This window comes from Neopelma chrysocephalum, unplaced genomic scaffold (genome assembly GCF_003984885.1).
Source record: "Neopelma chrysocephalum unplaced genomic scaffold, ASM398488v2 Primary Assembly neopelma1_347, whole genome shotgun sequence".
Classification (NCBI taxonomy): domain Eukaryota; kingdom Metazoa; phylum Chordata; class Aves; order Passeriformes; family Pipridae; genus Neopelma; species Neopelma chrysocephalum.
The window spans coordinates 4685566-4700323 of record NW_020898011.1 but is presented as its reverse complement, the minus strand read 5'-3'; the positions used below and the strand labels follow the sequence as shown (position 1 = coordinate 4700323).

The following is a 14758-nucleotide window of genomic DNA, read 5'->3' as shown; positions in this document are numbered from 1 at the left end:
CGTGATACTCCCAAAATCAGTCTGTCCTGTGCCCACTGCTCTGAGATGTAACTGTGTGGAACAGGTAAGGCCAAGCTCTGCAGTGCCAGGAGACACATCTGGGAGTTCTTTTAATGAGTGAAGAGTCAAAGAAAGCTCCCAGGAGGCTGAACTGGTGTGAGAGGCCAAGCAACATGGCCTGGGGTTGATTTCAACAAATCCACTTGCAGAGTTTCTGTAGTGGTGTGTTTTCAACTGCATTCCTTTGAACAATGTACCAGAGGGAAATCCTTCCCTCCAAGCTGAGGGGTTTGCAGACAGACACCAGTGCAGCACAGCCCAAGGTTCTGTCACATCCTGAGTCACGGAGTAAGGAACAATTGTGCAGCTCCAGGACTACTTACATTGGGCTCAGATGTTACTTGGCCCCAAGAGAAGTTATTTTACTTAACTTCATTGAACTCTTTTGGTCAACATCCAATTGTTAATCCAATTAAATCTGAAACAACATACCAATGTTAGAATTCTAAATTATTACAGGACATGTTCTTTTTTTTTTTTGCCAGCTGATTAACCAATGTATTGCTTAAATTCACAAGTATAAAAGTAATTCAAACACAGAAACTCACCTGTATTTTTTAAAAAGCACAGACTGGCTGACTGCATTGCTTTGTTTTGTGTTTTTGAGCACATCCAAACGAAGGAGGAGCTGGCATTAATCTGCAACAGGACTCTGAGAAGAGCCAAGGCTGGATTAACTGAGCCCATTCCTCTCTGCAGCTGGAGCCAGGTTTCTGCTGGGCCCTGGGGAGCAGCCCCTCACCCTGACCTGCTGAGCAGAGCCCCAGAGCTCAGTGTGACCCCCCCTGCTCCTGCTCCTCCAGGAGTCAGACAGAATTCAGAGCCACACACACACCCGTGTTTTCATGCTCTGTGCCACTTTTCCCTGCACCAAATAGATACTTAGCAATTATTTTTGATTTTTGGAGTAATAAGTTACCAAACACTTTTTGCTGACAGTCAGGAAGAAATTTTACTTGCTGAAAATATACAAAAATTTCCATTCTGTCCTGGAAAAATCTGGCTTCTTTCCTATTTTGCATATTTTGATCTGTGTCAATTTACGTGTGATAGTCACTCAGTTCATTCGCTCTCATGACTTATTCCTCCTCTGTATTTGTAAACTTCCACAAATGCTTTATTTCAAATTTGAGAGAGGAAAAACCCCAGCATACAGGTAGAGAATTACAAGGAAAAGCTGACAGATAAAGATGAGCTAGGAAGAAGTAAGGATTTGTTTATCATCCATTAACATTTTCTGAAGGACAGAGCGAGTCAGAGGAGACAATTTTCTGATGTAACTCTGGTGGTGGTCACTGTCACCACGACTGCCTCAAATTCTTATTTGTGCAGTGCTCAGAGGTCTTAAAAAACCCCACAAATGTCCTTAGCATTCCATAAGATTCTCTAGCTACACAAAGAATCAACTGAAATCACCATTTTGCAAGCAATCTGCCTACTATTAAAAGCATAAAAGCCAAATTAATCAAGTAGTTTGAGGTCAATGCAAAGGCAGTTTTCTCCCAAAGATCTTTCCTTCCAGTGGTGGCTTTAAATGATAAGCTACTGCAACAGAAATCTTTAAAAAATACTGACACGATGCAAAGAAGTTGATAATTTAGCAAAACTATTTTATTAAAGCTTATTCTCATGATAAAATAATAGCCAACAAAATCATATTAGGCAGGTTTTCTGCAAATGTGTGTAGCTGCCACCCATTCAGATGTCATTAAGTCAAGATATTCTTGTTTTCTGTGGTATTCTTTATTTTCCGCTATTTACAGTCAAGCATAAAGCCAAGATTACATCAGGAATGTAGAATTACAATTTCCCCCTCGAGATTCACTGGTTATTGTAATTAATGCCAGACAGAAATTTCTGTTTTCCTTCTTATCACTAAAATACAACTATTTTGCCCTTTTCCCATTCGGTATATTTAAAAATATTGCACTACGTTTAATTTTCCTCTTACAATCATCAGCATCAGCGACACTACAGGAAAACTATATCCAGCTTTTCTTACCCACTGTGTTACAGGAGTCAATTTAAAACCGTGACTGTTTTGTTGAAATCAGTATTTGCATTGTTTTCACAGCTCCTTCATGTGCACCAGGGTTTCAATGAAGCACTTGGATATATTTGAAAACCTCTGTAGTCCATAAGAGCAAACACTGCTGGGCACTGAATGCAGATCACCACCAATGGTAAGCCACCGAGAAATGGAGTGGGGAACTCTTAATATGCATCTCAAGCAAGTACAGGTTAAATAACTTGGAGTCAGTAAGGAAGGCTAATTCTGTGCGATTATCTGCTGAAGCTTAATTTCAGAGTGTGTCACATGCCTGTTTTAGCATGGATAGTGTTTTCCATACATCAACTAAGTATCAACTGCCCAGAACTCACAAAAAAGTGCAAGTAGTTGCATGAATGGAAGTAACCATTTTTTTTAGAAGCACAGGTATGCTGTTCCATGGTGAAAACCACTGCTTCTTAATTTTGCCCATCACAGAATAAACTGAGAAGCAAATCCAAAGGAGAGGTACATTACAGACGACCTCAAAAATCAAAGGAGTTAATTACCATCCTAAACTCCACTCCCACAAAGGCATTTTTTTTTCTACTACCAGCGATACCAGTGATAATGATACGAGTACCTAGCACAGTACCTAAAATAAAGATGATATTTTGTACAAAATTTCTATACACAGAAGATGAAACAAAGACACGTTTACAGGAAATAAATAAGAACAATGGCCTTAGCCAGGATATGCTAAGATCCACAGTTTACACAGAGCACAAGACCAGACAGTTCTTTTCCAAAGCAGCTGCTGAACTTCTTCCTCGTCTCTACTGGACTCACACACTGACTCAAACAAAACATGTTATATACACTATAGGACATTCTGCTGACAAAGGTGATCCTTGTCCTCAGACTGGAGCTTTTGTCTGAGAAGCTGAATGCAACTTACCACTATATGACTACTCAAAAGTGTTTAGAGAACATGTTGAGCTATTATTTTGTACCTTAAGTTTCCAAAATGATAGTCTGCAGCAAAATATTCCTTTTTTTTCTATTACTTAAACCATCCTTACATGTTTTTTTACAGAATGCAATGAAACCTCCAACTCTTATGAAGACCACCTTTCCTTTATCAGGTTATCAGATAATACAACAACACTTACACATATGGGTTTTTTCTGGAAGGCAACCAGCCTCTTATCTCAATTATTAGGAGATACCAGCATGTACTTTGATATCTAATATTATTCAATCAGGATACAATAGCCCAAGGTTCTAAGGAGGATTTTTTTTAGCATAGCATTACTATATTTCATGTTAATCACAAACTATGAAAAGTTTTTGTATTTAACAAGAAGATGGGAAACAAAAGATATGCAATGTTAACTTCAGTATTAGCAACAGACGAAAATTGAAGACGTTTTGTTTGCTTTCACGATATGTTTGGCAAAAAATACACAACTACTGAGAAGACATACAACAAAACTGTGATCAACACTTAAAGCCTGGCCCCTCAGTGACTTCTGGGTCAGTCATCAGCTTAGGCATGCAACAAGCTTATAATGCTTTCATCATTCAATGGAAACTAAACATTTTGAAAATCCTGCCAGTTTCCCATTGAAAACAATAGCTAAAAAAAAACAAAAATAAGGGGAGGGGAAGTGGGGGCAAGTAATACATTAAGGAAATCACACACACTGATGTGAAATGGTAGGGTCATATAATTAGAAAAAAATAAAAATAAGTTATTAAAAATAAATTTCCAATATAAACCCCAAGATGTAGTTCTAACCAGCCAGTTTAACAAACCGATGGTGCCGTAGCTGGAGAAGAACCATTATTAGCAATTAACTGTGGAAAGCAGGACACATACATTACACCAGTGTTTTAATTTAATTTGTGTGTGTTTGGAGTTAAGTGCAAAGCGTTCTTTCAGTCCATTCCTTCAGACTAAATCTGTAAATATCAGTCTACTGATTGAGGTGGGTCAGCCGGTTCTTCCGATATGATGTTGAGTGTTGGAGCCTCCGTCAGGCTGACATCTTCACCATCCATCTCTTCTGCTACCCCGCACTCCTCGGGATCCTTAGTCCCTCTCTTGGCCTGTCGCTCTGAGGGCGTGTTCTCCGTGGACTCGAGGTCCTCGATGCCTGCCCTGTAGTGGATCATCAGCAGCGTCAGGGCCTGCAGTCTCTCCCCCGACTTGGCCAGCGCGGCAGCGATCAGGGCTTTTTTCCTCGGGTCGCTCGTCTCTTTTTCTTCTTTAACGAGCGAGTTGTTGTTTTCCAGCTCTTGGTCTATCTCGTTCTGCAGCTTGTCCAGCATGAACTCCAGTTTCTGGAAGCGCTCCTCGGTGGGTAGGCTCCTGTAGAGGTCGCGGCCGATCTCCTTGACGGCGATGAAGACGCTGTCGTCCAGCCCGCCCTCCTTGCGCACCAGCTTGATGCCGCTGCCCGCGCGCTTCGAGGGGCTGCTGGGCCCGCTCAGCTCCGTGTCGCTGCTCTCGTTGTCAGAGGTGTTGGGGGTGTGCTTTGGGGAGGGCTCAGCCACCTCCGCCCCCTGCTCGGCCAGGCGGGCCTTGGGCACCTGCCGCAGGTTGAGCAGGCGGGTGCTCGTGTTGATGATGTGCCTGGTCAGACCTGTAGTTCTGTTCACGGACTTGGGCTCCGAATCTACACGAGAGGACGTGGCCGGGGGAGCCTCCTGTCCTTCTGCTCTCCCACCTCCCATGGTTCGATCGGGCCGCTTTTCAGCTCCGGCACAAAAGGGCATCTCAGCTAAACATTTTTCTTGACATTTTTTATGGCAAACATAAGCACAGAGCATGCACTGTGAAGCTGCTTTAGTCCACACTTTCTTTTTGCAGTAATCACACCAGGTTGGATTCTGAAACTGAGTATCTTGAAAGTTATGCTTGTGCTCCGTAAGAACCTGTCCCAAGAAAGGATCCTCTTTCTGAAGTGCATGAGCTTCTTCTTCCGAGTGATAATCCCTCTCTTTCTCCAGAGCAACGTTCGAATCATCTATTTCTCCTTCTTTTAAGTATTTGAATTGTAAAGTTATGTCGCCGTAGCAAAATTTTTCATTGAAACCCTTATGGGTCGTCAAATTCCGCAGTGCTGTTCTACTGACTGCTGCTTTCGGGGTAGGAGCAGTCAGTCTAAATGTTCTAACAAACTCCATTGAGGATGTAGCTATACAATCTAAAGCAATTTCTTCAAGTTTTATGCTTACATACCCTAAGCAGATAAAACCACCTGCTTTGAAAGGGTCTCTGCACCACAGTGCAACATTAAGGTACTTATGGTATCCTTCTACTTCAAACAGACAGGAGGATGTTCTCGTCCTCTGCCATCGGCCTTGCCGGGTTTTATAAGGAATTTCTGGTGATTCCCACGGTCGATGATCATCACCATCTTTGCTGCTACGTCCAGTTTCTGAAAGTCCATCTTTGAATGCATCTTGCTTTGGTGCTGTTACTACTTTTGATACTGCTGGGTCTTCTGTTTGATCACTATTTTTAATTACCTTCTCTGTAGACTTTTCTCCATTATTTGTAGGCGGAGGTGGCCTCTCTGGTTTATCAGAACACACACCTGCAGTTTCTAACACATTTTGGCTTTCACTGGGAGAAAAACTAGGCCTACTTTGTGGCCTAGGTGGCACAGGAGGCTTAGTACTGGACGCTTGTGACTGTTTCCCCGACTGCTGGGATGCCTCTGAACTCTCGCTGCCTCTGGCTGCTGCCGCTCTGGCTGTGTCTTTGTGCTGCGGTTTGGATGTTGTTTGGTGACTTCCCAAATGCAGTTTCCGATTCAGGATGGGGGAAATGGTTCCCAGAGGTTTAGCAGCCAGTATTACCACTGAGCGTTTGGGACTCGGATTTGTTGGCGGCTCTTCTTTCTGGTCAGGTGACTCACAGGCCAAGTCCTCAAACTCGGAATCAAAATCCCTGCTGTCCACATCAGTTGCTACACTGGCCTGGTCATCTTCTGGGGGTGCCAAGAATGCAGTGTCTTCCAAGTGTCCAAATCCATCCTGCAGTGCTGGACCGTGCTGATTATACCCAACAGGCCTTTCATAGAACACTAAAACTCTGTCCCCAGCCTGTCTAATGAGCTTCAACACTTGGACCGTTGATGTGATTTTAACACCTATTAAAAAAAAAGACAAAAATTGTTCAATTTTAATTATGGTAACAATCTAGATGACCAAAAATAGTCAACAAACATTGTTGCTCACTAACAAAGGAAACCAGTTATGACAGAGCTTAATTGAAATGTAACAGATGGATTCTTTCATTTCATTCATATAACTATATCACTTCAGGGGCTGGAAAAGATAATAACAAATACTCCAGTTTGTTGTTTCCTAATAATACTGTAATCTTATGGAGTACTGTTGATTTGATAGGCTAACATTTTTAACCTTGACTGTCTTACTGTAGGTTTGGACTTTTCAGCAGCAGACATTTAACAAAGGACTCAAAAAAGATGGGTATCTTTAAATGCAGTTGTAATTAAAACAAAGCAGGCTAACAAAGAAAATAGTTCCAATAAGCTGGCAAATTATAGGCATGATGCTACATTCTCAGTGGGGCTGAAGAGCCAACTGAACCATCTTCCTCATCAGACCTTCCAGTCATTTGATGTATCTCCAGCCTACGGTAAGATTCAAAAAGTACATGCAAGCTAAAAATCTCTTGATGAGCACACAGCCCAAATAAGTAAAAATTACTTTTCCTTTGTTCTAAATCAGCCATCAATTGCCTGTTCAAAGCAACTGAAGACCCTCTTAAATCACTGGAGTACTGCAATGGGGATTTAGGCAGTACCTAATCACAAGAACTCACTGTAGTTGTTGAGCTCTGCTCTGTAAAACCTCTCAGGTAAAAACATTAAACTCCCTGCCAACACAGTTACATGAATGTTTTGGCTGTTCTGAAGGGTTTTATTTGTTTGTCTGGGGTTTGGTTTTGTTCTCGTCAAATGTGTATTCAAGTTTCTTTTGGATTTACCTAGCAAGGAGTAAATAAATATGCCAGAGAAGTGACCATAAATACATAAATGTTGGCTTTTCTTAGGAGTGCCAGGATAACTGTAATTGTTGAGAAAGGCACTCCAGTTGAACAGCACACAGACACGTCCTCCCAGTTTGCACAACATTTTCAAAGCTGCCCCGTTACTCACTGCCAATGGCCAGGAGCCTGTCCCCTCTCTGCAGGTCAGCAGCTGCAGCAGGGGAGTTTGGGGTCACAGTTTCGATGACAACGTGTCCTGCATCCTCCTCCTTGGACTGCACCAGCCGCAGCGTGAGCCCCACGCTCTGGAGATTCCCTTTCACCAGCTCTGCCTAGAGAGAAAGAAGTCAAAAGTATCTCAGTTAAGCTGCCTGCAAGCTTTGTTTTTATTATTATTATCATCATGGCTATTAATGATAATTTAAATAAAATTATACTATTTAAATAAAATTAAAATAAAATTATAGAATTGCTGTTATTATTATTAAAAATAAAATACATGAGGACATGCATTGACTTCATTAAGCAGATTTTCACCTAATAGATTAACTGTCTGCCCATTAAGTTTGCACCTTTGGAGATCTTCACAAAAAGCCCCGGTCTAAAAAAGCCACAACTAAACACAACTACATTGTACATTTTATGGGGAAGAAGTTTTATTAAAAGGAGCACTGTACCATCAATCTAGGTATCATTTTGAATACCACATTTGTGTTACAAAAGTTAGCACTATGAGCAGCTCTTCAGCAGTCTACATGAAGGTGTTTGGAGTGAGAAAACTGTTATGTACTTACACATTGCTAAAGCATATTTAAAACAAATCTCAATTAACAATAGCCTAAGAAACTTCTTCAAAGTCTCAAACCCTTTCCTGCAAACCCCTTCCTCATACTTATATTGCAAGATAAATACGATTTCAACTCCATAATCTCAAATACCTTATTCCTAAAGAAAGAGCAGACTGAGGTGCAATCTCTGCAGCAGTTTCATACCACACTCCTGCACGGATCTTAGTAGTGGTCAATTGTTTACAGACCTCAGTGTCTGAGATCTTTGGCAACTTTTTTCTTAATAAAAACAGTCCTTAATGAATTCAACAATATCCTTTTTTTCCCCCTAAAGCACATTCCTTCTGGACTGTTTCAAATGACTCTCTACTATCATTCCATCAACATTTACTCTGTTTGAAAGGAGAACTCATATGTTTCAACTTCAAGGATAGAAATTTAATTTGCCTTTTTGATTCCCAAGAACAGAAAGACAGACACTGCAGAAAGCCTCCATAGGAAAGTTCCTCTTTGGTTTCAATGTAGTGAGTTCAGGTAGACAGCCCTCTCTGTCCCTCTGCACTGACTCTGGGGCTGCTCAGTGGTGGCTGTTTGAACTGTCTGCAGCTGATCCTGCTCTTTGGAGGATGTGTTCATTTACTTACTGTTGTACAATGGCTTTTCCACAGATAAAGTGGATTCCTTCATGTCAGTACACGGCTCTCCCCTTGGCTGCATGGCTTTCACTCCTTTCCTACCATCTTAAAAGCATCATACCTTATTTTTTGGCTAATTGCTGTTCAGTTTTTTTATAAATAAAAATGTTATGCTCCTCAGCAGTTTGCTTAAGAACAGCATTGAGTCTGAAAAAGCAGATTTACATTAACTTTCTAAGCTTTGTCACTAATTTTCTGCATTTCCCACAGTCACCTAATCTTTTTTCTCAATTTTCTATTGTGAATACTCAGTAATGTATGTCAGAATAACAAGACCAATATGAGCTTAATTGCAGTTCCCAGATTCAAGGCTTTTCTAGAAGGCAAACAAGTAAATAGTTGCCTACAGAAACAACTGTGGTAGGGTTTTGGGGTGGGTTTTTTTTGTTTGCTTGTTTTAATGTCAATCCCATTTACACCAAAAACTGTTGCATAATTAAATTTTAAAAAATTTAAATAATAGACTCTTAAATGTTAAGAAACAAAGAAAAAGGATGTCTGTGAAAGAAGACAGAAATTAAAAAAAAAAGAACTGTTCTTCTGCTTTAGTCCTTTATTTATATACAATATAGCTTTAAGCTAGCAATTCACAAACACTGCATGTGTTGTATGGAAACAACATGAAGAATTACTACAATTTCAAACAATACTAGTTGAATATTTTAACTGTCAAAACCACAAATGACATGAATTTGCTGTGGCAGCACGCAAACCTACAACAAAAACAACATCCAAAAATCACAAGAATATAGCTCTGCATAGTTATCAAACAAAGAGGAAACCATAATTTCTGAGCTTTGCTCAGAGTCCAAGTGCTCAAATCTCAGTTTTCCTACGATGATTCCTTTGTAAGTTTTGCTGTAAGTGATTAAGCTTGAAAAAATATTTCCAAATCCTTGTGTTTGAATTGAGAAGAAACTACCATAATGAAGATCAGAAAGTAAACTCTCACTTAAGGAACGCTGACAAACATGAAAATTACTGAGGGCTGAAAAGCAAATTATAACCATTTTCCCCCCTAATTTTTGTTAGTCCACTGAAGTAGAAAGCTGTTTAGAGAGAACTTCAGGAAAGAAATGGGTGCTTAGGCACCACAGTGACGGGAAAAAAACCCAAACCAAAACCCCAGGACCCTCTTCACACTGTGCTGTTCTGGCCATTTAATTACACTCCTTTAGGGATTAATCTATTATGATGATACATAGTTTTGTCTGAAATCTCACATTTCTTCTGGCTCTCAGTGCCCAGAACTGGAGCTCATTAGTGAGACAGGATGTTTAAAGTGTTGGTCCATCAGGACACTGTTAGTTTGGCATCACTGCACAAGAGACGCTGCTCCAAGTTTGGTTGCAACATGAGAGAACTCTTGCCCAAAAGTCTTTGAGCAGAGCAGAAAAACATCCAACCAGTAAAGGACCCTGGCCACTGTGCCAGTGCCACAGGAGTTACCCCACGCCACTCTGCTGCTCTTTTACAGCTGGAGAGTTTCTCCTGCACTCAAGGAGAGGCACAGAGCGGTCGGATTCCTTCCGAAAGCCTCAGAGAAGCGAAGGTCAGGAGGCAAACAAGAGCTGGTCCTGCAACACCAAGGGTTTTGAACAAAGGAGGCAGCGACTTCTAACCACTGTTAGTACTTGCAGTCAGGGCAAAATGCATGATGAGCAGAAATGGAGAAAGGGCATCACTGGACAGTAAAAAGGAAAAGATGTTACCAACAGCTCTTTCTTAGAGAGTTTGTCAGTGCAGATTCTCATCCTCCTGAGGGTCCTTTGAATCCCAAGACTTCTCTGAGCACAACTCCCCAGTGGATGATCTAACAGTGAAAATATTCCCTACTGCAAAGGCCTGGAAACCCCCGAGGTGATCCCCAGCATTTCACTCTTCCCTCCTCCCCCAGGAAGAGACCACATGAAAGGAACGAGGGCCAGCTGGGACCAGAGCTCTGAAGGTATCTCAGAACATTTGGCTCCCATGCAGGGACACAGAGCACAGATTACAACAGGGATGACTCACTGATGGCAAGGAGACTTCCAATATTTCAGCAGTATCTGATGGAAAGCTGTTTTTTGGAAGGAGATGCCTTTGAACATAACGAGCAAAGTTCATCTCAACTTTTTATTAACTTTGGCACAGTCACAAGCTTTCTCACGAAGTAAACTGGTTTTATTTATCAACCTAAACCAGATGAATATTTTCCTTGATTTTTCTTTCTGGCAACTGCAAGTAATACCACAGTATCTCAGGCTGGCTGCAAGGCAGGTAGAGGCTGTTCCAAGCTCTCAAACACTGTCCTCAACAAGTACACTCACAAACCCAAGCACCTTCATAAACCCAGCACAGCCACTTTATGCCTTTCTGCCTCCCCCTCAAATTAAGACTTGATAATAAATGTGAAGAGCCAAAGACCTACTGGAAGATTAGAAGGAAACTGTGGGTAATGAAAGGACATTTATTATCAAGAAAGCTCGCTGCAAGGGAGAAAACCTAACCAATTAGCTACACCATATTAAAATAAGCTTATTTTAATTTGACCTAATTAATAGCTCTGTTTTAATAGTTCCTGCAAACCTTAGTAGTTATTTCAGTAAGGAGCAAGACAAAGTAGATATTACTACTTGCTTGTCAGCAACAGGCACACATTCAAACTATTTTATACTGAAAGAGTTAGAGCTAAACTGTCACAGAACTTAGAAAATGTACCATTTTTTAGAAAGTTAAGCAGCCTCCCAAAAATTTATTGAATACTTGTTGAGATTAAGATGTAACAAAACAGGAATGACTCTCCTGGGGAAAAAAAAAAGGAAGATAATTTATTGTTTAAAAAAACCCTTCAACAACAAGAGAAGAGGACACAAAATGTCCATTCACTTTAAAATTAATAAAACATTTTGATGTGGAGCTGTGACTGCCTGGCTTTTCCAGGACAAAGTCTCTAAGCATCGATTTCCCAGGACAGGCTCTGGTTCATTTCTGTGCATCAGAGTCTGAGCCACTGCAGAGCAAACCCAGCGCTGCTCTCAGCTCAGTACTGGACGTGTGCTCTGCAAACAAATGCAGCAGAACATGATGTTGTGTCTCACAGCCCTTCCTTACCCCAGCCTTGTCCTCCTGAAAGCCTAGCAGTCGAAGGGCAGTGAAAACTAATTTTTCCAAACCTTTTTAAACATACTCAGACCAGACTGCACAGCTCTGTAGTCCCTGTTCAGAAGTTTAGAGCCTGCTGATACCATTGAAATGGCCAAATATCTACAGGAGTGTCAAAACACGACACAGGTTTAATCTTCAAATGCTTCACTAAATTATCAGTCTCAAATAATTGTCAAATACAATGGGATGATAAATAAACATCCCTTTTATAGGCAACAGACAAATGTGATGCCATCTCATTTACTATTTGCTTCCAAAACCGTAAATATGAAGTTAGATGGTTCTTGAATACAGAGGTAAGACTGTCACCAGTAATACTGTATTCTCACAACTGGAACATAAATTAACATTAGATACAGAACTTCCACTCAGCATTTCTAAGACATAATAAATAATGTCCATTAACGAATATGGAGATGGCAACATCTAGAAAAGTACATATAACAACCTCTTACTAGGAGTGCAACATCGTTCAGCTAAACTTTCAAAACTGTTAGATGCACACAAAAATAGAAAGTCACAAAATTAAGCCACTGCAAGATAATTAGAGCATAAAACTTTCTCTTAAAAAACAAACTGGTTATTTTCAGGAACTAAAAAGGATTCTTTTTTCCAGCCTAATTTTACTGTGTAAATAGTATTCCATATTTGCTTAACTATCTGTAATCATTAACATTATAAATCTTTATTAGACTCTAGTAAGCATGTCACGTTCTTTTGAATAAATGCTAAGAAAATCTTGATCACCAGAGAACAAATAAGAAATCTTATTTTATTGACTTTACATCAACTAAAAGAATGATGTTTTTCCAAATACTTCTTATTCCCTACCAGAGCATGTAACACCCTGTATGTATCAAAAACTGAACTGAATCCATGTCAGTACTGTACTATAGATAACAATCTGGTGTTTAATTTTTAATCCAAACTCTCCGAGCTGCCAAAGTGCACTTTGGTATTCTTGCAAGGTATAGTCTGGTGTGTTTGGAGGAAAAAGAAAAGATAATGGCTATGAATGTGTCTGTAAAGTATTACATTGTCCCAGACAACCCTGCGTGCTGAGAGGAAAGGAAGGAATATTTCATGTCAAAAAACCCCAAAACATGAAAGTGCAAAATTGGGAAGCAGTTTCTTCTGTTCTGAAGACCCAGATATTTGTATTATTGAAAAAAGGTTTCTGGCATATATCTTTAAAATATGGACTTTAACATTATTGCTTTTTTCAATCCTATTATTGAATGCAGTCATTATATATGAGCTGCACAGCAAAGTGATTGCAAGATTATTTGCACAGGCCAGAGGAGACAGTGAAAGGAAACAGGTATTGCCAAACTCATGATATGCTCCTTAGTAACACCAGACACAAAGCGGAAAAAAAAGGAATTTTTTTTAATGTTTTGAGAGTATTTCAATCTATGCTTTAGAAAAGGAGTAGATGTTTTCCTTCTCCTTGTGACACAGCCCCGAAGCCCAAAAATACAGTGCCAGGGTAGCACAAACCTTTTCCAAACTCTTCTCCAGCCCTCCTGTCCTTGGGGCAGAACAGTCCCCACCGTGTTCTGGGGAAACAAGTGGAGAAAAGCACCCTGCCCGGGAAGTGTGTGGTGAGAACCTGCCTGAGGAACCCAGGCTGACACACACTGTCACTGCCCAGGCACAGCAAAATCTCCAGTTACATCTTCTCCCCACTAGAAATAGGCATTCATTACAAATTACTCATAAGAAAAAGGTTGAGGGTAATGTAATGCAAAAGATAATACATTGGCTCCTTAAATCAGTATACATCACACCTAGAAGTAATACCATATTTTAAGAAATCAACGTATACTAGAAAACACATTTACAAACTTGGAAATTAGTTTACTGATTTGTGGAATACTTTTCTCAAATAATTAACAAAAGACTGCTTGAATAAAAATCTGACTTTTATTGTTTCCATAACTGAAACTAAATCTTAAGTCTAAAGTTGTTATTATTCCAAAATTTGTATCAAGATTTCTACAATAACTAATATACTCTTTCTTTTTATGTGATGCTTCCTCCATACCAAAGAAACATCCACCTTTAATATCAGATTCCACTGGAAACTTTAATGTATTTTTACCCCATTCCCAGGTTTACATTGATCCAGTTAATTTCAACAAACATGTCGTTTGCCCCCACCATTTTTTTAATATCTTGACAAAACATATTAGACAACTTTGTTGAATGAACATGTATTTGTTCTAGATATACTCGAATGGGGAGTGGAGGGAGGTGTGTGATTTTTTTCCCAAAATTACTTAATTTATAAACACATTTAAATATATGAATAAAACGTAAAACTTTCAGTAAGAAATTAAAAGAAAAATATCTGCTTATAAAAAAATTGTTGAGCAGCAATCCAAATTATTATTCTTGCACAATTCATTTTACAGTCACAACTGAGCAACTACCAAATAGACATTCTTCTGCCTGTTTTGCCTGGTTCTGGACCAGGCTGAGCCTTCAAATTCTAGAGAGTTTTAAGTAATTGCACTCTGCTTTCCTCCACTGCAGCTCTTACTCTGCACCAAAGTCCCTCTCTCGAGGGTTTGTCTGTACTCACACCTGGGCTGGGCAGACCTTCACTTGCCTCATCTGTCAGCCACTAAAAAGTCAACCTTTTACACTGCTCACCTCACACCAAAGCCTCTGAACTCTGCATTCTGCCTTGAAAACAGTTCTCATCAACAAAGCAAAGGAATCAGCACACACTCAAAATCATCTTGAGACTGAGCACTTACAGAATTTTTCTGCTACAAATATTTGCAGATTCTGATTTGCATTACAAATCAGAAAATAAGTTCTTCAGCTTGTTTCTTTTAATTCAGTATTGCCAGTTTTGCAATTCCCCCATTTTTAACACATCTTTTCATCCTGTATCCTCCCAGCTGGAATTGTCTGCAGGCTGGAGCACACACAACCCACTGAAACAATCAGCAACTGGCAGCTCAGGCACTGGTGCCACTGCAGCCACTCACACTGTCCACGGCTTTATGGGACTGTCCACAGCTTTATGGGACTGTCC

General features: G+C 40.1%; 1 protein-coding gene across 1 annotated transcript in view; it reads right to left on the bottom strand.

The window, feature by feature from the left end:
* Positions 1–1649: 1649 nt before the first annotated feature.
* Positions 1650–14758, bottom strand: part of PDZD8 (PDZ domain containing 8) — a 56155-nt gene continuing 43046 nt past the window's right edge. Inside the window, 2 exon segments of the mRNA XM_027705636.1 lie at positions 1650–6213; positions 7249–7411. Coding sequence (XP_027561437.1) covers positions 4025–6213; positions 7249–7411 — 2352 coding nt within the window. The 3' untranslated portion in view covers positions 1650–4024.